The sequence below is a fragment of the Acinonyx jubatus genome, chromosome D1 (assembly GCF_027475565.1).
Source record: "Acinonyx jubatus isolate Ajub_Pintada_27869175 chromosome D1, VMU_Ajub_asm_v1.0, whole genome shotgun sequence".
NCBI classification, from domain to species: domain Eukaryota; kingdom Metazoa; phylum Chordata; class Mammalia; order Carnivora; family Felidae; genus Acinonyx; species Acinonyx jubatus.
This window is the reverse complement of record NC_069390.1, coordinates 69,493,872-69,521,787: the sequence shown is the minus strand read 5'-3', so window position 1 is coordinate 69,521,787 and position 27,916 is coordinate 69,493,872. Positions and strand designations below refer to the sequence as shown.

The 27,916-nt window shown below is 38.1% G+C and overlaps 1 protein-coding gene across 1 annotated transcript in view; it reads left to right on the top strand.

Moving 5' to 3' along the window:
- GRM5 (glutamate metabotropic receptor 5) overlaps positions 1 to 27,916 on the top strand; it is a 513,530-nt gene that overhangs the window by 439,376 nt on the left and 46,238 nt on the right. Inside the window, 1 exon segment of the mRNA XM_027040000.2 lies at positions 16,663 to 17,602. Coding sequence (XP_026895801.2) covers positions 16,663 to 17,602 — 940 coding nt within the window.

Here is a 27,916-nt window from a genome sequence, read left to right as displayed (position 1 = left end):
TATTCTATCATTCATTCAGCAAAAGTTCTTTTATCAAGTTTTTATACTGTTGTCAACTTGTGCTAAGTTCTACTGATAGAGATGTAAATGGAAGGTGTCTGACTTTCCGTTTATATAGAATCACATGTCCATAACAGAAGAGGGCTGACTTAAATAATTGCATTAAGAGTATAACATATGATACATGCCATAAATGAACCATATGGCAGGTTCACTGGCGGCACAGAGGATAGTACTCATGAGCAAATAGTTCTAACAAGGTTCAAACATAGCATTGGGCACTGAACACAGTGATCATGGAGATACAATTCCCACCCTCAAGTATCCCAGGGCCTGGGCAGACAAATATACAAATAAAGAGGCAATTTCAATTTAATATATTAAATATGCCAAGCATATAGTAGAAACTGATTTAATGTTTGTCCAATGAAAAGAATAAAAGAAAGAAGAGGAGGAGTGCCTGGGTGGCTCAGTTGGTTAAGCATCCAACTTGAGCTCTGGTCATAATCTCATGGTTCCTGAGTTTGAGCCCCACATCAGGCTCTGTGCTGACAGCACAGAACCTGCTTGGGATTCTCTCTCTCTCATCTGTCTCTGCTCCTCCCCAAATTGCACTTTCTCTCTCATTCAAAATAAATAAATAAACTTAAAAAAAAGAAGAGGAAATAAAGGAATGGATGAATAAACAAAGGAAAGGAACAAAGGACGAAGGAAAGTGTTAGGATGAGAGTATGCAGTGATTACTACAGGAACACTGAGAAGAGAAAATTAGCCAGTTCTGTAGTACCTTCTGGAAGGAAATGGAGTTAATGCATGTGAAATGAGAAGTTAACCAGGTAAAATGGAGTGGAATTTTCAAGCAGAAGAAAAAGACTCTAAGTAATGTTACAACATATCATATCTGAGGAATGTGTCTGAAAATACTTTTTCCAAAATAACAAAGCTATTCAGGAAAGAGTAAAGCGCTATTTCACATTTGCCCTTCTTACAAAGCTGATATTATGGGGACTATCCTTTTCTAAAGACCAAACATCATAATGGTGACCAGAGGTAAAAGAAAGAAACTACTTTGTTTAACAATGCAATTGCCAGATCTCTAAGCACCTTCTAGATTTTCCTTAAGTTTGCTACATAAACACCAGTACAAACTACGGAAGGTGAATTTATGACAAATGTAGTATAAAAAAATACAGATGAGAATTTTGGCTGTGTGCATGACATGTCTGCAACAATTCATCTCTATTTTCTGTCAACAGCATAGTGGTTTAAATCAAAAGGCTTTGGAGTCAGACATATCCATGTTCAAATCTATACTCCATCAGTGATTCGTTGTGTGACTTTACGCAAATTTCCTTCTCTGAGCTTCTAAAATGAGCTTACATAAAATGGAGGCAATAGTAGTAATTAGTTCAAAGAATTATTGGAGAAATTAAATAGTATGCAAGTAGTTCAGTACCTGTTAACAGTTCAATTATACTATCAGTCTAGTATTAATAAAATTTTAAAAGATATAGTGATGAGAAAATAATACAGACATAGATTGATTGATTGAAGTTGAATGAATGTAAAATATGGAAAAGGTTCTAATCTCTCTCTATGGGGTGTCTTCCACATTTGAAAGTAAGATCCTTTAAATCAATGACTATCTAGCCCAGTGAATGGCACAGAATAGCCATTGAACTAACTGTTATAACTATTATAAGCATTTCCTTTAAGGTTACTCAGATTTTCTTCTTAGGCCTTCTGATTCTAAATGAATGGATTACAGTGGGTTAATGGTGATCTGAAAACCCCAGAAAAGTAGTCATGAGCCATAACTAAAAGGCATTTGCCATCTTTTTTTATAGCATTTGTAAAGTTTATTTGTTTATTTTGAGACACAGAGAGAGTAAGCAGGAAAGGGGAAGAGGAAGAGGGAAAGAGAGTCTCAAGCAGGCTCTGCACTATCAGCACAGAACCCGAGACAGGGCTCAGACTCATGAAATGTGAGATCATGACCTGAGCGGAAATCAAGAGTCAGACACTTAACTGACTGAGCCACCCAGCCCCCACCTTTTTTTATATAGCAAGTTTTTTATTTATTTTGAGAAAGAGAGTACATGCAGGGAAGGGGCAGAGAGAGGGAGAGAGCATCTTTTTTTTTTTTTTTAATCACTCTCAGTAATCAAAAGTTTTCTGGTTTCATTGAAGGCATCATTATCCACTTCTATTTTTCTCAATCACAAGAGGAAAAAATATGTTTTAATCCTCCCCAAAGGGATCTAGCATCTGTCGCCTTCAGCATTTTTACATTTATATCCAGCTATGTGTTTGAAATAAAACTAAGCTTAGCGTTTTGGACTGTCCCAGGGCTCAGTCTTTTCTATCTATATTTGCTTCATTGGTAATCTTACCCAGTCTAATGTTATTATTCTCAGTTATACACTGAAGAAATTTCTGAATTTAAATATATAGTCCCAACTTCTCATCTAGTCTCCACACTTGAATATTCAACTGCCTACCAGACATATTTATTTGAATGTCTAATAGATATCCCAAACTCTACATTTCCACAGATGCAATCCAGGTCTTTATCTTCCTCATACCCAAGGCTGCTCTGTCCCTTAGCATTCTATATTTTACCTGATGGCAAATCCATTCTTTTAGTAGCTCAAGCCAATAACTTTGGAATCATCTTTTGAGTCCTCTCATGTCCGGTAATCAATCAATGAGGAAATTCCACTGACTCTTCAATTACAGAATTCTACCACTTCTCACTACCTCCACTGTAAGATCCCTTGTCCTAGAAATCATCATTAATTACCTTTACTATTGAAATACCTCCTAAGTAGTATTCCTGATTCTACCCTTGCCCCTACCTACAGCCACTTCTTAATACCCTAAACAGAGAAACCTTTTTGAAAAGTAAGCCAGATCATGCTACTCCACTGTCTAAGAACATGCAATGGTTTCCTATCTCATTCAAAGTCAAAGTCCTTACAAATTTATGTTCTATGTAATCTGGCCCTTTGTTATATCTCTGGAGTACCTTCCCCTTCACTTCACCTCCCCTTCCCCTAACACATTAGTCCTTTTTTTCTTCTGTCAAATCACCTAAAAGGCTCTTATCCTAGGGTCATTGTTCTAGTTGTTCTCTCTGCCTGGAATATTCCACCCCCAACACCCAAAGTATTATCCTTCCTTCCTCCAAGTCCTTATCCAAATGTCTACCCTGAGCAACTTGTTTAATACTACCAGTTATCTATCCCTCCTTACCCTTTTCTACCTCTGATTTTCTACATTCACATATAACATTTTATTCTATTATTTTGTTTATGTATTAATTTATTTTTATTGATCATATGCATATTGTCAGTATCCCCAGTTGGACTATTAAGCTAAAGAGTAGGGTTTCTTTTTTCTTGCATGCTATGTTCACTTTGGAATATGAAGCTCCTAGAACATAATAGATACTCAAGAAATATTTGCTGAATAAACCAATTACAGAATAGAAGAAAGGAAACAAATCCCCATGTGTTGAGTAACTGACACCCATTTTAATAGGAATTTTGTGTTCTGCCAGCTAATCTCCCTTATCCTCCAAAAAGGTTGGAATCATTATCTCCATTTTAGAGAAAACCGAGGTTGAAAATGTAAAATATCTGTGCTTGTAAAGCACAGTAAAGTAACAGAAATAAGGTTCAAGCCTTACTGTAAAAGCCCTTATAAAACTTTTGCTTTTTCTTTGATACGATGCTGTAGGCAATATGGAAATGAGCATGAATCACTGGATCCTTTCTGAAAGGATCTCTAAAATGTAATGAAAAATTTTGTGCAGTTGTCCTTTTCAAATAATGAGTTTGATGAAGCTGTTTTAGTTCATGCTGAAAAGAACAATGATTTTTTTTTAATGAAATTCCAGGGCTCATACATCAAAAAATTGTAAAATGCCTTCTTACTCTTCCAAATTCTTAATTTTCATTAACTGATAAATATGTTTATCCCACCAAATAAGTCAAAAAGTTGGAGTATTTATAAATGTAACACTATTTGTGCCAGGAGAAATAAAATTGCTAAAAGGCCCTCTCTCAAAGGAACTTCTCAAAATAAGTCTCAAAGAGAACATAAGCCAGTTTTCATCTTGCCAAAAACCATGCAATGAAAAATGTGCATTGCATTCTTCTTCACAATGATAAATTTGTGGCTAAAAACAATGTCATCTTGGTCAAAAACCACTCTGATATAACCAGACTGAAGAAAATCATGTGGTTTCATTGATTTAAGTTTTTGATAAATATAGCTTACCCAAAATAAATTATCACATTTCCCCCCAACAACATAAAACATTATAACACAGTGACTACCACTACATTACCTAGCCCACTTGGAAAATGCTTCATAAAGCATTGGTATATTATATGAGTAATATGAAACAGATAAATGTCTCCTATCTTGCTACCTCTTAAAAATCACATTAAGTCAAGTGAAAAATTTAGAGAGCATATGTGCTGCCTTGTACTTACAAACAATTTAAGGCAATATAATACCATTTACTTGGGGCTGTGTATATATAAACAGGCTAGAAAGATGAAATGGGCCTGGCTTTTCCCCAGAAGAACATAGGACAATCTAATAAAACACACAGGCAATTTAGCAGATGTTGAGTCACTACTATTTTATGCATATACTCTTTTTCCTCCTTTTCTCACTTCATAATTATCATGCCACTCTTCAAGTCACATGTTATTTTATATGGTCCTCATTCTAACCCCTGAGATGGAGGCAGGAAGGGATTATGATCTTCCCTCCTAAAGCTTTTACTGACTTCTCATTTGAACTCTCAGCAGTAATTGCCAGAAATATTATAATTCTCTTATGATGCTCTGTTATGAGGCTGTAGAGATATGGCTCTGCACACCTGACTTCTGCATTTCACCCGTTTCTTTACATTTCTTCCTCTTTTTGCCACATCTGTTTTTCTCCTCCTGTGGTTCCTTTCACTTCAAATGCTCTCCAGCTCCAATCCTACCTTACTTGTCTTAATTAAAAATGCATGAAATAATGGTGCCTACCTAGTAGAGTGTGGGGTATTAAAGAAGATATGTATATAGTGCTCGGCACAGTGCCTAAAGAGTAGAGTCACAGATCCCGAGTGTTTGACCAAGACACTGGTTTAAAGGAATAAATGACTGTCTTTGTGTCATCGTGGCACAGGCCAAGTGCCTTGAATGGAGTGGGTGCTCAATAATATGCACTGAACGGAGAAGTGAGTGGCATGCTGTAGTTGTGCTAGGTGAACATCTTTAATCTCCTTGATGGTAGGACAAGGCATTCATCTGGCCCCAACAATCTCTGTTCCTATATTTTCTTTTTATAGGAAACATGAGCATTTTAGTTAATAACATATATGCCGGTGACTCAATTAAGAAATACTTACAATGAAGGGCACCTGGGTGGCTCAGTCGGTTAAGCGTCCGACTTTGGCTCAGGTCGTGATCTCACGGTTTGTGGGTTCGAGCCCCGTGTCCAGCTCTGTGCTGACAGCTCAGGGCTTAGAGCCTGCTTCGGATTCTGTGTCTCTCTCCTGCTCCTCCCCCACTCATGCTCAGTCTCTCTCTCAAAAATAAATAAACATTAAAAAAAAGTGTTTGAAAAAAAAAATAAATACTTACAATGAGCATAGGAGAAGAGAAGGAAAAATAAAATAAGATAAAAACAGAGAGGGAGGCAAACCATAAGAGACTCTTAAATACAGAGAACAAACAGGGTTGCTAGAGAAGCATTGGATGTTGGGTGGGGGGATGGACTAAATGGACAAGAGGCATTAAAGAGGGCACTTGCTGGGATGAACACTACGTATTATATGTAAGTGATGAATCACTAAATTCTACCCCTGAAACTAATACTACACTATATTTTAACTAACTTGAATTTAAATAAAATCTTGAAGAAAAAGAAATACAATATTATGACTCTTAAAATTCAGGAATTAGTAGGCTTGGGAAGAGAAACGATGGGCAAAATCCAAGGCAGAGTATACATGTAATTTTGCAACCAGCCTTAGGGAATATAAAATAAGTCCAGGCCTTAGAACATTTCTCACATATCTCCAAGGCAAAAATAATAATAATAATAATAATAATAATAATAATAATCAAGACCATGTGACAGGGCCTATGGGAACACAGAAGGAATACTGTGGGACCAGCAAAACTTCTGTCATAAAATCAGAAAGCCTCTGAACAATTTGATGGAAGACCAGCCATACAGGAGGAAAATGCCTTCCAGTATGCATATTATTTGCAAAAAAAAAAAAAATCATAAGAGTCTGACTAAAACCAGAGGAAAGGGCCTGGGAAGCCAGAAAATTAATAGAAATAAATATAAATGAATTGTAAAACACTCATAACAGCTGATAATATATATGTATAACTTTATTAATAGTCTATTGGTTTTAAAGGGATGACTTTAATGTTTTATTCTAGGAAAACACAAAAAAGTAGGGTTTTTTTAAATGTTTATTTATTTTTGAGAGAGAGAGAGTACAAACAGGGGAGGGACAGAGAGAGAGGGAGACACCGAGTCCAAAGCAGGCCCTGAACTATAAGTACAGAACCCAATGCAGGACTGGAACTCATGAACTGTGAGATCATGACCTGAGCCAAAGTCAGACACTTAACTGATTGACCTACCCAGGCACCCCAAACACAAAAATACTTTTAAGCATTTTGTGGACTCAGTCCTTATAAATTGCTTCACTGATGCTTTTCAGGTAATCAGTCTTTAATTTCTCATACATGAATTCCTCTACAAGAATTTCTCTAGATTAAAGCTCTCACTATAGGCAAGAGAAAGGATTGGAATTCTGTATCATTTCTGTTTCATGGGTAGAAAAATTGAGACTTAAATTGAGTAAAAGTCTCACATTCACAGGAAATAGTTGTATGTAAGTTGAAAATAAAGTGCATGTCTCCCGATTCTTCAATTGTCCCTCTTTTTTTATTTTTTAAATTTTTTCAAATTTTTATTTAAATTCTAGTTAGTTAGCATATAGTGTAATATTGGTTTCAGGAGAATTTAGTGATTCATCATTGACAAACAACACCCAGAGCTCATCACAGCAGTGCCCTCCTTAATGCCCACCACCCATTTAACCCATCCACACCCATCTCCCCTCCAGCAACCCTCAGATTATTCTCTATAGCTGAGTCTGTTATGGTTTGCCTCCCTCTTTTTTCCCTTCCCCTATGTTCATCTGTTTTGTTTCTTAAATTCCACATATGAGTGAAATCATATGGTATTTGTCTTTATCTGACTTATTTCTCTTAGCATAATGTACTATAGCTCAATCCATGTCATTGCAAATGGCAAAATTTCATTATTTTTGATGACTGTGTAATATTCCTGTGTGTGTTTGTGTGTGTGTATAACATACCTTCTTCATCCATTCAAGAGTCAGTGAGCATTTGGACTATTTCCATAATTAGGCTATTGTTGATAATAATGCTATAAACATCAGGGTGCATCTGCCCCGTTGAATCAGTATTTTTGTATTCTTTTGGTAAATACCTAGTCGTGTAATTGCTGGACCACAAGGTAGTTCTATTTTTAACTTTTTGAGGAACCTCCATAGTGTTTTCCACACTGCCTGCATCAGTTTGCATTCCCACCAACAGCATAAGAAAGTTCCCCTTCCTCTGGTCCTTGCCAGAATCTGTTCTTTCCTGTGTTGTTAATTTTAGCCCTTCTGAGAAGTGTGAAGCGGTATCTCATTATGGTTTTGACTTGTATTTCCCTGACGATGAGTGATGTTGAGCATCTTTCCATGTGTCTGGCCCTCTTCTGCCCATTTCTTAACTGGGTTGTTTGTTTTTTGGGTGCTGAGTTTGATAAGTTATTTATAGATTTTGGATACTAACCCATCAGATATGTCATTTGCAGATATCTTCTCCTATTCCATAGGCTGCCTTTTAGTTTGGTTGATTGTTTCCTTCACTGTGCAGAAGCTTTTTATCTTCATGAATTTTCAGTAGTTCATTTTTGCTTTTGTTTCCCTTGCCTCTAGAGATGTGGTCTAGTGAGAAGTTGCTTCAGCCAAGGTCAAAGAGGTTGCTGCCTGTGTTCTCCTCTAGGACTTTGATAGTTTTCTGTATCACATTTTGGTCTTTCATCCATTTTGAGTTTATTTTTGTGTATGGTGTTAAGAAAGTGGTCCAGTTTCAGTCTTCTGTGTCCCTCTTCTTCTTTAATGTAATCACACATTCATTCAACCTGTTTAACTCCCTATTGTGTGCCAAGCACAGTACAAAAGCAAAGGTGCAGTATCCTGCTCTCAAATTTCTCACAGTCTACCAGGTAAAATAGACACGCAAACTCACTATGAGCATGATAGTTGTGCTACTATGTGCAAAAAAAAAAAAAAATGCGGAAGTGCTGTGATAGACACAGGCCCAAGAGGTTGTCCGCCTGAGAGGAATCTGCCCTTTGGGGTCAAGAAATCAGAAAAGCCATCCTCAGAGGATCTGTCAAATGAAAGAGTCAGGAGGAGTTAGCTAGTAAAAAGGGAGAGGGGAAAGGTAAAAATGGAGCAAAGTATTCTAATCAGCACATTTTACTATTTAAATTCATACACTATGTTTTTCCTCTCTTGTTCATCCGCAGTATGACCGGAAGTCATATTTTTCAAAGCTGTTCCCTACAAATGTGCATCTATGATAATCCTTCCCCTTAGTACTCTGCAGTATCATTAAATCATCCTTTATGCTTTAATTATGAAATAAATCTTTGCATACAATTTCAAACTCCCCTATTAAATACAACCAATATAAAAGAACAAAAATAAAAACTAAATAAAAGCTATAGCCCTGAGTTGTCAGCTCTCTGAGCGGACTTTATTAAGGGAATCTAAAACAAAAATATTCAATAAACCATGAAAGGCATGATATAGGCTGGATCCAATAATAAATGGATAGCTGTGAGTCCCCAATGTGGCAATGTTAGAAATATCTCACAATCAATCCTTGGGGATTTGGTGGCCATTCAAAAAAATTTCTACACTAGAAAGCTTTAGGGACGCAAAAGCAACAACTTAAAAATCAGTGTCTCTGGTCCAGCAGTGTAGGACATGTGTGCCAGGATGAGAACATTGCCAATGAATTTGAACCCATGATATTTCTCAGAAGAAGGCAGGGGCTTTTGTGAGGATAACAAATATCAAATATGTATGCCACCACCAGCCCCTCCTTGCTCATGGGCTGACACTGTTGATCATGATTCTCCTTCCTACTAAGTAGCCTTAAGACCCCTTTCAAAGAGGCACTTGATCAGTTTCCCTCTCCTAATATAGCATCCATTAATCAATTAGAAATCCCACAGGATTTTTATCCCAAAAAAGTTAGTTTATTAAACTTTATATGATTCTATTATAAAATAGAATTAATAATGCCTACCTTATTGATTATTATGAAGATTACTAAAATATCTAAGAGAACACCTGACATATAGTAGGCACTCAATAAAAGCCAATTTCCTCCTTTTTGTAATGCTGGCATAAACAGGAATGGGGTGGCTTCCTATTGAGGCAGTTTCAGATATAACTTACCTAATATTTTGGATACAGACTAAATTTTTATTTCAGGGAGTAATCATGGTATGCTTTGTTTCATGATTATAATAGTAAAAATCAATCAACTCTAGAGTAAGCCTTCCTCACTGAGAACTTTTCTGGCCTAAAGTAAAACATGTTACAATTAACAGCCTTCTTGAGAAGAGTGAATCTGAACTTTATAGTTAGATGGCACTTATTAATGAATGACTTCTGTATACTGCCTTTCTCTTTCCTCCACCCATGATTCTCAGATCCAGTGAGTTACTCATAGTTGGATTAATTCATCAATCATAAAGCATTTATCATTGCCAAGTTAGTACCAGGAATATTTCAAATGTGAAACAAGTCACCTCTAGGCAGAAGTAAGCTCTTGACATACTTAGTTTCACTCTCTCTGGTTACCAGAATCTTTACTCTAAAATTCAGGTGTAATGCACTGAATTTAGACTTCTATCTATAATGGAAACCAAGAGTCTGTAACTTGGGACTTTTTAAAGGCAACAACAAAGGTTTGCGAAAATGACTTGATCCATACACCAGGATGAAAATTATAAACTTTCATTACATGGTAAATATATTAATTTCTGAATTGCTATGTTAACCATATGAATAAGGCACTGTACCAGGGATCCATTTGTGAGCAAACAAGACAAATTCCCTAACCTCAGAGTGTTATATCAAAGGAGGAGGATAAACCTTAACAATATAATCTCTCTCTCTCTCTCTCTCTCTCTCATACACATACACACAAGATAGATGACATTATAGTAAGTGCTACAAAGAAAAATGAAGTACCTAAATATAACGTACACACACACACATGCGTACTACTTCTAATTTTTCTAAACCATGGAAGTGATAAATAAATAAATCTATATCTATATCTATATCTATATCTATACCTATCTAATCTATATCTCAAAAGGTCAGGAATATGAACAATGCAGAAAGAATTCTGTCTACATTCTTCTGGTATCTCAGATCATCAGATCAACATCCTAGAAATCAAAATCTAGGCAAGTAAAGAAAGGAGTAAAGACAGACAAATGGTCTATGGATGGAACAGACTGAAATAAGCATGATACTCGTCACCAGTCAACACCTTGTACTCTGGGTAGATCTATAGCTCGTGTATCAAAGGATAGTCCTACAACAGCCCCATATCAGTTTTGTATACCTGAAATGGCCTGACCAGCAGCTGAGCACACATCCATTTGATTCTCAGAGATTCTCAGTAACTTCCTTTCCTCCAAAAATATGGAGCTTGTTGGGGCACCTGGGTGGCTCAGGCAGTTAAGTGTCTGACTTCGGCTCAGGTCATGATCTCATGGTCTGTGAGTTTGAGCCCTGTGTTGGGCTCTGTGTTGGCAGCTCAGAGCCTGGAGCCTCTTTCAGAATCTGTGTCTCCCTCTCTCTCTGACCCTCCCCCATTCATGCTCTGTCTCTCTCTGTCTCAAAAATAAATAATTATTTTTTTTAATTAAAAAAAATAATTTAAAATAAAAATAAAAAATATATGGAGCTTGTTAAGGAGTTCCTCCCTAGCTTACTTATAGAATATCAGCAATCCATCCCAGGTTCTTTGACTATTCATTCCTTCTGCATAAACAGACACCTGGAATGGGATTTGAAAATGTAATAGTCTAGGAATTATTAACTACAGGAATATTAATCCTATAGGACTAATGCCCCACAAAATAAGCATGTGTACTAGTTATTGCTAAGCAGTCATATTGTTTTTAAGTGTTCAGGAAATCAGTGGAGTATCCATTCTCCCACTAGAGGTATGGAAAGCACATTCCTGGAATCACAAGACGAAATGTGGATAATACAGTTTTGGCAGTCCACTCTACCTTTAAAAAGAAAGCCTCTTGTATTTTCAATATATATCACTTCAAGCTATGCAAGGATAGATTATACTAGAGAACCACAGAATAAGAATCAATCATGAAAGAGGAGGACAGTGAGAAGTAGATAGCTACTTAAATAGATGTTATCAGAAAATAGGTTTGGGTTTTCTAGTGTATTTATCATCTGCATTTCTAGAAAGGACTGCAATGTTGTGCATCCTGTATGAAACTCTAATATGCTTGCCAGGAGGGAACTTCATTGACATGATCAAGATTCTTTAATCTAAAACATAACATATGCTAAATTGATTAAATTTATAGTAAAACAGATAGATAGATAGATAGATAGATAGATAGATAGATAGATAGATACATTCTTAGTTAAACTTTATATATCCTGCTAGTATGTAGTAACTGACCAGTACACTAAGACTACTTCCAGTAACTTACCATTATACAAAAAAGGAAAGAGGGACTTAAAAAAAATCAATGGAAAAAATGCCCAGTAATTCTAAGAAGGAAATAAAGAAAGATTTAGGAAAAATAACAGGGCATTCAGATGTTTGTAAACCAATGCACACAGAAGAGGTAGTAATCAATGAGAATTTTAATTTATCTCATAACAGAATTAGCATTATTCTGAGATTTGGAAGAATATGTTCCATGATAGGAATATAGCAATGGAAGGATACAACCTTGTTCAAATAAATACTGTAGATCTAACAGTAGTAAAAGGGGAAAGATATAAGAGAAAGATATATCCCCAGAAGAGGTAACTGCAAACATGAAGCTCAAAGCTTTGTGTGATCCCCCTGTAAAGGCTTTTTAAAAAAGAAAACTTGAATTATATTGTTAGAGAAGGGTGTGGTGGGCCATCCAATTGACCACTTTCCTTTGACTTCTGATACACTTCTTTCCTTTCAGCTGGTCTACCTTATGTCTTCCTGACATATGTTCTTCGTATGCCATTCCTTAGTATTGGTGTTATGCCAGACTTCTAGGCTTTGCTCTCATCAATATCTATGTGTTTCCTCATTAATTGCCTTTATTTCCATGTCTCTTATTTCCACCTGTAAACAGATGATTTCTAAAGCTATAACTTCCACCCTGATATTTCTTATATACCTCTGCTTCTACCTTCTCAGTAACTCATAGACATTTCAAACACAACATGTCCAAATTGGAACTAGATATCATCCTCATAAAATGTGACTATTTTCTTCCCGCAGCCCTCATCTTAGTTAATAGCATTTCTGTCAACTTGGTTAAAAGCCTCTCTCCTGACTCTTCTGTCTGCCTCATAATCTTTTTCAATGCTAGGTCTAAAATGTCTTTACCAGCCCAGTGTTTCCTTGAGTACAATGACTTAGTTTTTGCCCTATATCCCATGACTGTCCTCTTGTGATATCCTTCTAACCAGTTTATTCACCTCCAACCTCCACCTGTCATCCTGACCTATGGTTTTTCTAATCTATCTTCCTCCACCCCTAATCCTGGCCCTGAGACAATATAGTTTATGGAAAGTCATAGGTAGGGTTAGGGTGATCACATCTTAGAATTATCATGTAAGACATTCACACACTGGATGAGAAATCACACACTGCATTAATAGTCTATGGTTGGGCTGCCAACCAAGGACCAACGATCAGTTGTATAATCATTGAGCTTGCTTATTCAAAATAAGATTATTTTGTCTTATCCCAAATGTACTGATTAAAAATCCCCTAAGTTAGGCCCTTGAGTTGTATTTTTGTAGATTCTGCAAGTGATTGTGATGCACATCCGTTTTTGGAAACTCTAAGAACTTATCCAATTATAAGATTCAGTGATTATAACACTCTAATCAGAATCCAATTTTCTATTCCGAGAGAATAGTTACAAAAGTATTTTGTGCAATGGCAGCATCATTAAACTAAACATAAAGTCTTCTGAGTGGTTCACATTAAATGAAAAAAAACCATGCATTTGAATGTATAAATTCTTGTAAATTTGTGAAAATATTCACACCACATTAGAGGCATGCCTTATGTACATTTCTTCCTATGTATGTATCTGATGGGGTTTTCTTTAGTTTCAGACATGATGTTAATGGGTTACATAGGAAGAGTTCAATAATATGTTTGATGTAAAAATAGTGGTGAATGCTGTCACGGGAGAACATTTAGAATTACGGTGCTAATTATATCTATACAAAAGCAATTAAGATTTAGCAGAGCAGCAGAAAAAAGTAATAAATATTTATACATTTTTTTTCAGTTCATTATCTTTAGCTAATGAAAGGATTCCCACTTCACGTACCACATAACATGCTTCCTATACCAGTAAGTTACTGTGGACATTAATAGCTCATGACCTAGGAGGAGAAACAGGACCCTTTAGAATTAACTATAGTAGATAATAAATTTCATTGTAATATATGTGTTCTAAACAAACAATTATGGAAAAATAAGGGGAGGAGTGATTAATACCTATTTTTCTGTTGTAAAATAGTCTCTGCAAGGAACAAATCTATATAAGTATGAAACTAAACACCATTGTATACTAAAGCCTCAAATATTGAATCCCAACATATAATCAGTATATGTAAACATAGATGCCTAAAAATAAGGATTCAGGTATGTTCATTAGCAATGAGATATGTGTTTATTTATAATTAATGACATTATGCAAAATAATTATATTTAGTCTAGGCCATCTACATTTTTTAAGTTAAAAGCACTTCGTTTCAATATTAAATAATCAAGTTTTTAAAATAAGAATGCATTTTTCCATAGAAACAATTTTATAAATTGTGCTGAAAACTCTATGCTAACTCACAAATTCTATTAAACCTATAATGAATTGGGATGCCTGGGTGGCTCAGTCCGTTAAGCCTCGGACTTTGGCTCAGGTCATGATCTCACTGTCCGTGAGCTTGAGCACTGCATTGGACTCTGTGCTGTCAGCTCAGAGCCTGGAGCCTGCTTCGGATTCTGTGCCTCCCTCTCTCTCTGTCCCTCCCCTGCTCAAGCGCTTGCTCTCTCTCTCTCTCTCTCTCTCTCAAAAAATAAATAAAGATTAAAAAAATTAAAAATAAATAAACCCCATAATGAATTTAACAATAATATTAATGGTACTGTTTGAAATCTGAGATCTTGAAGAAAGAGACAGGCAAGGCAGAAATAAGGGACAGAGAATGTTTCCTTTTTACAAGAGCTGCTTTTAGGCGTATTTTGAAAGAACCAAATGCTTCTTTACTACCAGTACTTATTGTCATCTCTCGTACCTCCTAGTAACCATTAGTATTCAAAAACACTTACTACAACACCCTTGATCATGGGTAATGGGAATTTAATAGAAAATCTTACACCTATATCAATTAGGATTTGGGTTGGCTACATATATCAGGGGGAAAAAGTAGCTTAAACAAGATAAATGTGATATACATAGTCTAGATCTAGTCAGGGGTTCCATAGTTAACAGGGATTCAGGCTCCCTCTATTTTTTCTCTTCCAAAACTCAGAACACATTTTCTGTCCTTAGTTACCTTATATTCCAAGGTAACTGCTGGAGCTGTAGCCACCATGTTTATATTCCAGGCAGGAGAAGGAGAAAGCCAGAAAGGGCAAAAAGGGTACTCTCCAAGATGAGTCACGTTCCTTTAAGGAGTTCCCGGCTTACATCTCTCTGGGTAAAACACCATCACATAGCACATCGGACTACAAAGGTTGCTAGAAAATGTAGTGTTTTAGCTGCACCCTTTACTACCCCCAACTGAAATTGGAGATATGTGGCTGAGAATAAAGGGGAGAATGGATATTTGTTGGCAAGTAGTAAAATATTCCTCAAATATCCAGTGCTCCAGATTGTTTAATTCCATTCCTACTCACTCAAGATAGTTTCTTTATTTTTATGTTTCTATTAAATGTAACACATGCTACTTCACACACACACACACACACACACACACACACACACACACACACACAGAAATGTGGCTAAAGCAGTGGTTCTCATCTTTGGCTGCACATTTAGAAGCACTTAAAGTGTCTTTTAAAATTCCTGATACTCAGACCAATTAAATTAGAAACTTAACACTGAGACCCAGGCCACAGTATTTTAAAAAAATGTCTCCAGGTGATTCCAGTGTGTAGCCCAGTTTGAGGACCACAGTCCTAAATAAAGAAATGTGAAAAGAAGGTGCATAACCTAAATGATGCCAAGTTTTGTCACTTTTTTCTGATGTGTAATGAAGTGATATAAAAACCTGCAAGCCATGAGTTGAAAATAATTTTAGGAGTATTGGCACTTCCCACACAAGCCAATTTTTTGTCTCTGGGGTCATTTTTCCTCTCCTGCCTCCCTCTTTTCTTTTAAAGTGTCTTCTCTTGATAACACTGGAACCATAGAGTTCTCTGAAAATCCTAACTGTTCTATACAGTGGATTCAAGGACGGCATAGATGGATCCAATGATCACCATCCTTGATGTCTTGACCTCTCACATAGCTCCACATCCATTTAAACTCTCTATATTGCCTCAAATAATTTTCAAATCTGTCCACACTTTTATCTCATTCCAAATCCACACAGCAACCAAAGGAATATTTAAAACAGGTCTGACCATGCCATTCCTCTCCTGTACATAGATCCCTCCCATGACTTCCTATTACTCTAGGACTCTCTGCACTGCAAGATCCCTTGCTGCCTACCTCCCAGCCTTATCTAGGCCACCCATTACACTTGGTAGGTGGCCTCTTTTTGTGCCTCCAATGCCCCCTAGCTCTTTCCTTACAATTAATCTCTGTGTGCCAAACTTACTGAATCCCCAAACTCAGACAAACCAACACTTCCATTTGCTAATTCCTGTTGAAGGAGGCTTTTTATTGCTTACACAGTGTCAGGAACCATGCTGTGCTTCTTAATGGCCTTTATCACAGTTGTAAGTAATTATTTAGAAGCACTCCCTCCCCAATTATTTTTTATGAGAGCAAAGAACATGTTCTTCACCATTTTGTTTTCAGAACCGAGAGCAGCTCCTATCCCAGAGTCTGTGTTTAATACTATAAAGATAAATATTTTATGACTGAATATATGAAGAAATGAGTACTATAGGAGACTGAGATTAGAAGGGCAGATTGTAGTCAAAGTGAGAGGGTCATTGGCAGCTGCTTGTAACTTAGGCACAAGTGACCCAAGTAAATGTTTCTTCCTTTTTTTTTTTCCAATATGTGTCTGTGTCTCTGCAGGTTGTGATCTGATCCCAGTACAGTATCTTCGCTGGGGTGACCCTGAACCCATTGCCGCTGTTGTGTTTGCCTGCCTCGGCCTGCTGGCCACCCTATTTGTTACTGCAGTCTTCATCATTTACCGTGATACTCCAGTAGTCAAGTCCTCCAGCAGGGAACTCTGCTACATTATCCTTGCTGGCATCTGCCTGGGTTACTTATGTACCTTCTGCCTCATTGCAAAGCCCAAACAGATTTATTGCTACCTTCAGAGAATTGGTATTGGTCTTTCTCCAGCCATGAGCTACTCAGCCCTCGTAACCAAGACCAATCGTATTGCAAGGATCCTGGCTGGCAGCAAGAAGAAGATCTGTACCAAAAAGCCCAGGTTCATGAGTGCCTGTGCCCAGCTAGTGATTGCTTTCATCCTCATATGCATTCAGTTGGGCATCATCGTTGCCCTCTTTATAATGGAGCCTCCTGATATAATGCATGACTACCCAAGCATTCGTGAAGTCTACCTGATTTGTAATACCACCAACCTAGGAGTTGTCACTCCTCTTGGATACAATGGTTTGCTGATTTTGAGCTGTACCTTCTATGCTTTCAAGACCAGAAACGTTCCAGCTAACTTCAATGAGGCCAAGTACATCGCCTTCACCATGTACACCACCTGCATCATATGGCTGGCCTTTGTGCCAATCTACTTTGGCAGCAACTACAAAATCATCACCATGTGTTTTTCAGTCAGCCTCAGTGCCACAGTGGCGCTGGGCTGCATGTTTGTGCCAAAAGTGTACATCATCCTGGCCAAACCGGAGAGAAACGTGCGCAGCGCCTTCACCACATCTACTGTGGTGCGCATGCATGTGGGGGATGGCAAGTCATCCTCAGCAGCCAGCAGGTCCAGCAGCCTAGTCAACCTGTGGAAGAGGAGGGGCTCCTCTGGGGAAACCCTAAGGTAAAGGTTGTGGGGGGGGAGGTGTGGGGCACTGGTCGCTGTAGCTGAAGCAGTGACATTTGCTTCCTGGGTCTTTTAAGTTTAAAATATCTGAGTGAATGAAAACTGTGGGAGGCAGGGTGCTGGGAAAGGGGCCTTGGCCTTCTCATTGAGTGGTTTTCATGGGGTTAATTGGATGTAGAGCCAGTTACTTATGCCAAAGCCAGAAACAGAGAAGTTGAGATAAAGAGCAAAAGCAGAGTTTCGGCAAAAGAGAAGTGAGATCCAAAGGGACAGGGAGAGCACGGTTAAGTCATTAAGCCAAGGAAAGGATCTCCAGGTCCGGAGGGTACAGAGGAACATAGTGGACCAAATTCTAGTTCCCAGAACACAGTAGAGAATTTATTGTTAACAAAGATCAATGCTGAGCACAGAGTGCCAAGAACCTCACACACCTGACTGCGTTATGTGCCTGAACCTTTTCCAAGCTCAGCAGAGTCCTTGACTGTTCATCCCATAGAGGCATGTGAATGTAGAATTTATATTTTAGTTCTTAATGGGCAACTTGAACTCTTAAGGAAATGTCTAAGAATCTGAAAGGGTCAAAACAAAGGGACTTTGCATATAATCTTCCTAAACAGCTAGCCAGTTTCCCATTGTGGCCCACAGTCCCACCCCATCCTTCATGCTCAGTATCCCAGGTAGTAGTTATTGGTCACCTCTTATCTGCAAATAAGCCAACAGCCAATGATTTACCCCTATGTGAGGCACTTCTCTAAGTGATAAATGACGCCTATAGCACTTCAAAAGGCAATGAGATCATCTTTTTTTTTTTTTTTAGCCAATTAAGATCTGTATCTTTAATAAACATCTGGAGAATACTGGCAGCATAGATTACTATATTCCATGTTGTCCCAGAGAAGTGTGGTTCCTTAAAGTCTGTTTAAGTATGACAGACTCTTAAGAACTGAAAGTGTAACCTATCATCCCATAGAGCTGCTCAGATTCACACCAGTGGTAAGCCTGGGTAGTAATCACTTGCTCCTTCCCTGCTTCTCTGAGGAAGGGGAGACGGTGGCCTCTGTGCACAGCTGATATGAAATTAGTTCAACTAATAACTTCCCAGTATGGGGGCAAAGAGATCAGTGGCTTGGGAACAAATTTGGAGGTATTAAAAAGGCTACATAGGGTGTTACTGGGAATAAGGACTTCCTCCATTTAAGAAGGGCATATCAGTCAGAAGAGCTAGTCAGAACATTATCTGCTCACTCTACAGAGATTTGACAATTTTCCTAAAATCTAGATAAATAAGTGGAAGACAAACTACTTACAAGTGGAAGATAAATAGCTAAATATTATTGCTTGAACAGTTCTCTTATACTATCATTTAGCCTGCATGGAAAGTCCCACCTTTCCATCAGCCCTAATTCTTCAAAGCCTGAATAATGGTGATGATAAAGATACCATGTCTTCTGAGGATTGAAAAGCACTCAGAATACTTAATCACGTAGCTTAATTCATTTGCATTATTAACTTCTATCCTTGCCTCTTTTATTTTTTTTTTCCTAATTCTTGTATGGCTCTCATTGCTTTCCATGTACATTGTTCAAGGTATTTAACTAAATTGTAAATCTTGGGGAAAACAACAGTGTCTTCTCCTACTTCAATAAATTGTGACAATATCATGGTCTGTCCACAGAAGGCCCTTCATATATTTAACTTGCCAGAATATTTTCCATCTGCTTTCTTAACTCCTCCCTCCCTAAAATATTCTTTTTCTGAAACTTCTGCAAGATCAGCCTTTTATTTTGTCTAAGAAAATGTATTTTATATATATATATTTTTTTTTAATTTTGTAACATTTATTTATTTTTGAGAGAGAGAGAGACAGAGTATGAATGGAGGAGGGACAGAGAGAGAAGGAGACACAGAATCTGAAGCAGGCTCCAGGCTCTAAGTTGTCAGCACAGAGCCCGATGCGGGGTTTGAACTCACGAACCGTGAGATCATGATGTGAGCTGAAGTCGGACACTTAATCACCTGAGCCACCCTGGCGCCCCGAGAAAATGTATTTTTCAAACTTCAATTTTACCAGCCTTTGTTTAAACTCTTTCTTCAAGTAATATGTACATTGTTCAAGGTACCTTCCAAGGCACCTTCCAAGGCATCCTGTGCCTTCCAAGGCATCCTGATAGGTATAAAAAAAAAGGTTGCCAGAGGGATAGAATTGTGAGCTTGTGCCTAAGCACCCCCAAAACTCACTAGGGCAGGCTACTTAGACAGTGTGGAGCAGTGGTGAAGAACATGGTTTTTTAGCCAGTTTCTCCTGAGTCTGAATACTGGCACTGCCATTTCTTCTGTCTGAGGCTTAGTTTCTTCATCTGCCATGTTAAGATCATATCATCTACCTCAGAGGATTGTAAAAGAGTGAAAGAAATAATATATGTGTAAAGGCCAGGTACACAGTAGATATTTCAATGAACATATCAGAGTACAGAGCTAGGCAGCTCTGGGATTGAACATTGGCAGCATTGCCTACCAGCTGTGGGACCATAGGCAAATCAGTTAACCTCTCTATGCCTTAATTTCCTCCTCTGATGAATGAAGATAATGAAATACAGACTTCACACAGTGGTTGTGAGATTAAACGAGTAAATACATGTAAAGTGTACACCATGCAGGAAGCACTTCTTAAGTGTTTGTTTGCTATTATTTTTAACTACGTTAACAATTGTCAGTCTTCTTCCACACCTGAAAACTTCTGTGTCAGGTATGCAAACAAGATGATCCTAATAACGAAGAGAGCATCATAAAAGGCAGTATAGATCTATAGACACATTAACTACACAGCCTGAGCTTCCAGAGTATCTCCATTTTTACATGGTCTAGTTCCTTGCCAGATTGTAGAGGATACCGTTCATCCTAATTTAAGCAGAATAAGCTCCTTGGGAGTGAGAGCCTTCTCTATCTTGTCATTGCTGTGCCTCCAGTGCCTGGAAGTCCCAAGAAGGGTGCTTGACACATAGAAGACACTAAATAATCTTTGGTATATTTATTGAGCAAATAAATTTGGCAAGGTAGTAATGCATCCCCTGTACTACTATCCCCTGGTGGTTCTACCACCTTTTATAACATTAAGCCTACTGTGATCTGTATTATAAATATCTCCTGCACTCCTATGGTCCTCAGTTTCTGCTCAAGAATCAGGTCATTAATCCCATCCACTGATCTGATGCATTGCTATAATTCTAACATAGCTCTAGTAACATTAAGTTACATTTTCAACTATTTTCTTTCTACTTCAGTAAATAAGGGGCAACATAAATAACAAAATTCACTAATAGTGCCAATAGAAAACAGAAACTCTCGAGATTTGTGGCAGTATTTTAACCTGTGTTCATTACATGGCCATGTAGTCCTTGATGATTGGATTTTGCATTCAGCATCATTTGAGTATGAAAACATCAAAGAGAATAAGGAGGGACCTTTGGCAATTGTTGGGTTTTCTGCACGCAGTCTTGTCAAATGCTGGTCTGTATGATTATAGCTGAGATAGGCTATAGTCTGATTATAGTGACTTCTTTTTTGCCCTTAACCAGCACACTCAGACTGGAACCTGCTTTCAATAGAAGAAAGGCCAGAAAAAACTATAATACCCTTGTATCACACAATCCCCTGTCCCCTTCTTTTAAGCTATAACCCTAAAAAATAAATTAGATCCAAACTAAAATTATTTTCCTCTGTGTTTCCCATGAGCTCTCATATGAAGTATTTCATCTCTGTTATCCAACACCAAGATGTTTAGAATCTTAATATAGTATTTATCACATTGTAAGACATAACTGGCTATGTATGCATTTATCTTCCCTTTTATTTTATAAAGGCCAGTATGTATAACATTATCTACCTCTAGGGCTTAAATAATGGGGAAACAAGTGAACTCAGAGCTTCTAGTATTTTCACATTTTATTCTAAATTACTTTCATTAGTTGGGCTTCTCAGACTTGAATTCTGTAATATGCCAATAAACCTATCTATTGGGATCTATGGTGGGCTTAAGTAGTTAACTTAACTCTCTGACTGTAGGTCTCTGGGGAAAAGCAGCTGCTATGCAGGACCCAGCCTGGTTCTGCTTTCTTACATCTGTTCCATGGAGAAGTGGGCTCCTAGAAACCCAGAGTGGGTCTGGGCCCTGTTTGAAAAGGCCTATGCATATCCCTTCCATATCTGATGGCAGAAAGCTAGGGCTCCATTTTGAAGATGGCACTAATTTCATACTCTAGAGTGAAAATAATACCTCCCGAGATTATAGTGACTGTGTTTCCAAAAGTTAGGACACACTGTTGGAGCAGTAGATGTAGGACAGTAGATGCAAATATGGAAAGCTAGTTTATAGTTCTGGCTTTGGGCCACACCTGGAATGAAATCTAGCTGTGTGAATTTGAACAAGGTATGCCAGTTTGTCTCCTTAGCTGTAAAATGGTAGATAACGATCCCTGTTGTGAGAGTAAATGAAGTGATGAGTGTTAAATGCTTAGCTATTAGTGCATTAAAAGCATTCAATAAGTGGTAAACTTTTTAGAAATGTGTTCAGCTGCAAGTAAGAGAAAGCCTGATTTTGAGAGACTTACAGGATTTGTATGGGTTTTGCTTTCCTCACGTTACAAGAATACGTAGACAGACAGCTCCTGGTGTTCCTCCAATGCTCTCAGTGGTGCCAGAGCTGACATCTCTGCTGTTCCCCAGGCCTTTTACTAATGGTTCCACAACAGTTCCATGCATTGCATCCTTTTATTAGGGAAAACAACAGTCTTCTCAGAATCCCATAACAACTGCCTTTATGTCTCATTGGCCAAACTGTCTCATGTAGCTACCCCTGGCTGCAAGAGAGTAGAAAAAAGCTTGCATTGAGCTTTTACACCTTCTATAATGGAAATGGAGAGGGAGGAGGGAAAGAGAAGCAAGTCAAGTGCTTGTGGGATAAGCCCATGAATAGTGTCTGCCATGGAAAGTGGTAGTACCTAGCAGTAGTAGTGGCAGTAGTAATGGTAGTAGAATTATCTAGTGGTCACAAAATATTGAAAGTAGAAGCAATAATCTTTCCCATTTTTCAAATGTGGAACTTGGGGTCCAGCATGGTTAGAATACTTGCCCACAGTCTTGTAACTAATTAGTTATACAGCCATTCTTAACTCAAGCCTTAGCTTGTTGGCATTAGAAGTCAGCATTCCCCAGAATGTATTCTTCAGAAAGCTAGTCTCACAAATTGTTCCACGAAAAACAAAAATTATTTGGTCAAACAAGTTTGCAAAAACTCTGACTATTCTTTTAGAACCTTGTGACTTAGGGATAAACACTGAGAAGTTCTGCAGCATAGAAACCATTCATTTGTTAATTCTTTTCCATCACTTCCCAAGCTGGTTGAACACAAGACGATTTTTTTCAAGTAATCTCTTAACATTCTGGAGAACCGGTAGCACAAAGGGGACTCGCTATGGAAAATATCATCAGAGCTGAAGGGAAGACACGTTTCTAGGGGACCAAAGAGTAATTCATATCTTCAGTGAGAGGGGGACCAGAAAGAGCCAATTTCCACCTCTGGGCATGGAAAGAGAATCACTTTTGTTCTCTGAGCACCTAAGGGAAAAACAGAGCTAATTCTAACAGATCTAGCAGTTTTCTGGGAAGTTAAATAGGCTCACCCTAGAGTACCAAAAAGAAAAGCACCCAAGAGTCAGTCATTCAATTCACTGAAATAGCAAAGGGAGATTTTTATTTAAACGGGAGTGAGTCACTATAGATTTCTTTTTTTTTTATATAGAAACGTACTATTTATGCCATCAATGTATAGAGGTCCCTGTGATTAACATTTTGGTTCTAGACACTAATTCTCCAGCACGACATGGAGCAGCATCAAATCACTGTCAAGCGGATAATGCCATGCTTCCATTTAAGGCCTTCACTTCAGCTGCAAATTGACAAATGAACACAAAACCAGTTCTGACCTAAATAAAGCATTGAATTTGATGAGTCTAAACTTCTGGCTCTCCAAGATTCAGAATTTCCAGGGTCATGGGGCTGAGTTTCTAAGATGCAGTGGGCATCTCATGGTTTCATTAACAGCAGAGGCCTGTAGCTCTAAATCATAAATTTTCTCAGAAGGTAAAACCCTCTCTGGGCATTCTACTAAGGTGGCAGAAACATTAGCATTGCCTCCACCTTAGTTTTAGAAACTATCATTTGCCACTTTTGTTTTAATTAACTAATTAACTCTGCTTTCATTAAGATTGTCATGAAAGCCCAGTTAGACTGTCTGCTAAAGCAACTGCTACCCTTTCACATGTATCGTCCAAATCATAATGTGCCTGGAAAATTAGTTCTCTTGGGTGAATTCCAGTATACCTGGACTATTATCCAAGATCTGTTGATTTCCAATTGTTTAGATTTCATTAAGGAATTATTAGTCTGTATGAAGTGATTTTCGTGTGATCCTTTCTCTTTAGAATCATCTGCTCTTTCCTTCCATCTTACTAGGGGTTCCCAGCCTATCAGATTAAACTATCTCACAGATTTCTCCTCATCTGGACTCTCAGAACATTTAGCACACATTCGTCAAACCTTTTTTGTTTATTATTCATTCACAAACAGAAGTGAGCACTGTCAGGCACTGGTAAGCCATGGAGAGTTGGGGGTTGTCTTGTATATATATATACAATATTTTCACAACTATCTAATGCTGTCTTAAGAGTATTTATAACTTCCTCAGTGCCTAGCCTAGTGCCTGACATAGGAGTGCTCAGTGATGGATTCTGAATCTGGTAGAGAACAGCTTTCAGGGCTCACACTGCCATTACAGGGAGCAGAACCACTCACTGTGGACTTGATTGCCCAGATTTTATCTGATAATGCTTTGTTCTAAAAATATAAGAAAAAATAGTTTTTGCTAAAAGCAACCTTTTTGTTTTCAATCAAGCTTCCATTGAGTGCCAGCTCTGTGCCAAGCACTATTCTAGATTCGGGGATACAAAGATAAGTAAAAAACAGTCTTTGAGGAGCTCTCAGCCTCCCAAACCTGCAAACAGGTTAAGTTCCATAAAGTGCTATAGTGCTGTGATAGGAGTCCATGAGAGAACCGAGGGACCCAGAGACAGAAGCAGCAAATTCTACATATCAAGAATTAGAAAAACCTCCCAAAGGAACCAGTTCAAACAATAGATACTATTTAAATGCTTTCTCCCTGGGGTGCCTGGGTGGCTCCCTTGGTTAAGCATCCAACTCTTGGTTTGTGCTCAAGTCATGAGCTCGCCATTTGGTGGGTTCAAGCCCTGTGTCAGGCTCCACACTGACAGTGCAGAGCCTGCTTGGGATTCTGTGTCTCCCTCTCTCTCTCTGCCTTCCCCCACTTGCGCTGTCTTTGTCTCTCTCAAAACAAATAAATAAATAAACAAACTTAAGTAAATGTTTTATCCCTGCTTAGATGTCCTCAGGGGTTCACCAGCTGGGAAAGGATAGAGCCAAACTTCCTTATGTGGTGGCAGGAAAGACCCCTTGTGGTATGACCACTCCCTCCTCCCCCACCCCTGGGCCAGCCTTGCATCTAGTCACTCCCTGCTTGGATTTCCATTCTGACCTATTCAGTTTTCTTGCTTTCAGGCCTATACCAACACAGCTAATTCATTATAAAACACACCTGTCCCATCACCCTCAAGTCTCACTCAGCTAACTCACACTCCTCTTTGATACTGCTTTTACTGGAAAGCCTGTCCTGACCTTCTGAGACTACATTAGATCCCACTCTTCATGATCTAAATGAGTTGTGTTCTTCTCCTCTACAACATTCATCATCCTGTGTTATAATTACATGTTTAATTGTAAGACTCCCTTGTACACACACACACACACACACACACACACACACACACTATACTGTGAACTTACTAAGAAGAGGGTCCATGTCTTTTTTATTTTCTGTGCCATTAGTAACCAGCACAGTGCCAGGCACACAGTTAGCACTCAAAAATATTTGTAGAATAAATGGATAAATGGATGGATATATGACTAATGACATTTGAACTACACTGGCATTTGACAGAGAACATAAAGAAGGGCTGAATATAGTGAATAATTACATTCATTGAGCACTTGTGATGAGCTACATACTGCTCTAAACCCTTATATGTATTAATTCTTTTATTACTCAAAACAATCCTCATCTTACAGATGAGGCAACTGAGGTAAGCAGAGGCTAATTCTCTTGCTCAAATCCATAGAGTACATGGAGGAGGCAGGCCTCGAATAAAGACAGAATGGCTTCAGGACCCACAAAGGTAACCATTAAATAATGGTTCTCCATTCCAGCTCTTCATTTTTTACAACCTGAACTGAGAAAAACTGGAATTGAATAGGTGTGAAATGTGACTTCCCCCCAAGAGTTTCCCTGAAAACTGCTCCTATGGAACTTTATGGTGCTGTACTTTCTTGACATGGTCATGCTTCCAGCTGAGCCTGATCTGACTTGTATTTTATCAACTTTAATGGCTGCCTGACATCTTTTCTATTTAGTGGTGTTTTTTTTTTAAAGTTTATTTATTTATTTACTTATTTGAGAGAGAGAGAGAGAGAGAGACAGTGTGAATTGGGGATGGTCTGGGAGAGAAGGAGAGAGAATCCCAAGCAGGCTGCATGCTGACACTGTAGAGCCTGAAGCAGGGCTTGGATTCACGAAACCACGAGATGGTGACCTGAACCAAGAGTTGCACACTTAACCGACTGAGTCACCCAGGGGCCCCTAGTGGTGATTTTTAACTATCTGTATAGATTTTGTGAGAGAAAAATCTGACTGATTTGTTTTTACTATTTATAGTATTTATTATACTCATTAATATTACCATCTTATTATAACTGGGAATTTTGAGGATTTACTAATTTCCTGTATAATTTTTTGTTTGTTTTTTTGGTATGCCTAATCTCAAATAAAATCTCACAAAATAGGCATGGAATCCTAATGTTTCCACCCTGACCCCAGTCCATTTTAATTCCAATTAGTGTTTAAACACTGTACACTAAGTACATCACTGAATTCTAGGAATATAAAGATAAATAAGACACAAACCCTGCCCTTAGGAGCAGCTCATGGAGTAGTGAGAAAGACCAAACCATAACCAAATCACTAATTTTGGGAATGTATGAAGTAGTAAAGGAGACTATACTCACGGAAGTCAGGCTCAAAAGGGCACTTTGCCCAATCTGCAGGTTTGCGGAAGGCTTCCTGGAAGGGTGATGCTTGCACTGAATCCCAAAGAATGAAAGATTAAGTGAAACGGGTGAAAATCATTGGGTACACAGTTTGGGGGAACAGATGAACAACAGCCCAGATGGATGACCCATCATGATGTGGTCAGGGAATTACAGCATATAAAGTGTGTGTGGGCAGGTGGCAGGAAATGGATTGGAGAGGCTTGTAGGGAAGGGGCTTAGCCTGATCAGAGGGCTGTGAGCTGACCACCTTCCGGCTGTCTCAACTTCCTTTCAACAGCCTTTTCTGTCTACCATCCAAATTCCTCATACTCATGGCCACTTCTCAACACCAATGTGATGCCTCCCCAGCTATCGCCAACCAAAACTTACGTGTCCTCACCCTTCCTCTCCACTAGACAGCAAATTCATTTGTGCTTTTACAGTAATGATCATTAGTGACCTGCTTCATCCTTTATGCAGTAAACACTTATTGAGCAACTACCTTTTTACAGAGACTGTGCTAAGTACAAATACATGATCTCACAGGATCTTCACACAATATTTTATAACAGAAAGTGTTATCCCCATCCACATATAAGAAAAAAAAATAACTGAGGCATGAAGAAGTTAAGCAAGCTTTATTTAGTGCACAGTTAATAAGTAATAAATTTGGGATTCAAACCCAGATCTATATGTTTCTATAGCCCTTTTTTATTTTAATATTGCTTTTTTGATGGATTCATTTTCCCAACCATGTATAATCCACTTTGTCATTGTTGTTGATAAATAAAGTCACTGTGATTATATTTCTGCCAAATAAAATATTAACATTTTGATTCTAATTTTTACTCCCAGAGAAATGACCCTAGAGGTGATTTTTTTTTTTTTTTTTTTTTTTTTTTTGGCATACAGGCAGTTCAGTCAAGGCGACATCATGGAACAAGTAGCCTGTCAGTGTCTCTCATGTTATAACTTGGCATAAGTACTGTGGTATAGGAAGTGAGCCTTGACAGCAAAGATATAGATTCCAATCCCGGCTCTGCCATTTACAAACTGGAACTTTAGACAAAGCACTTAATTCCGAGAGCCTCTGGACAA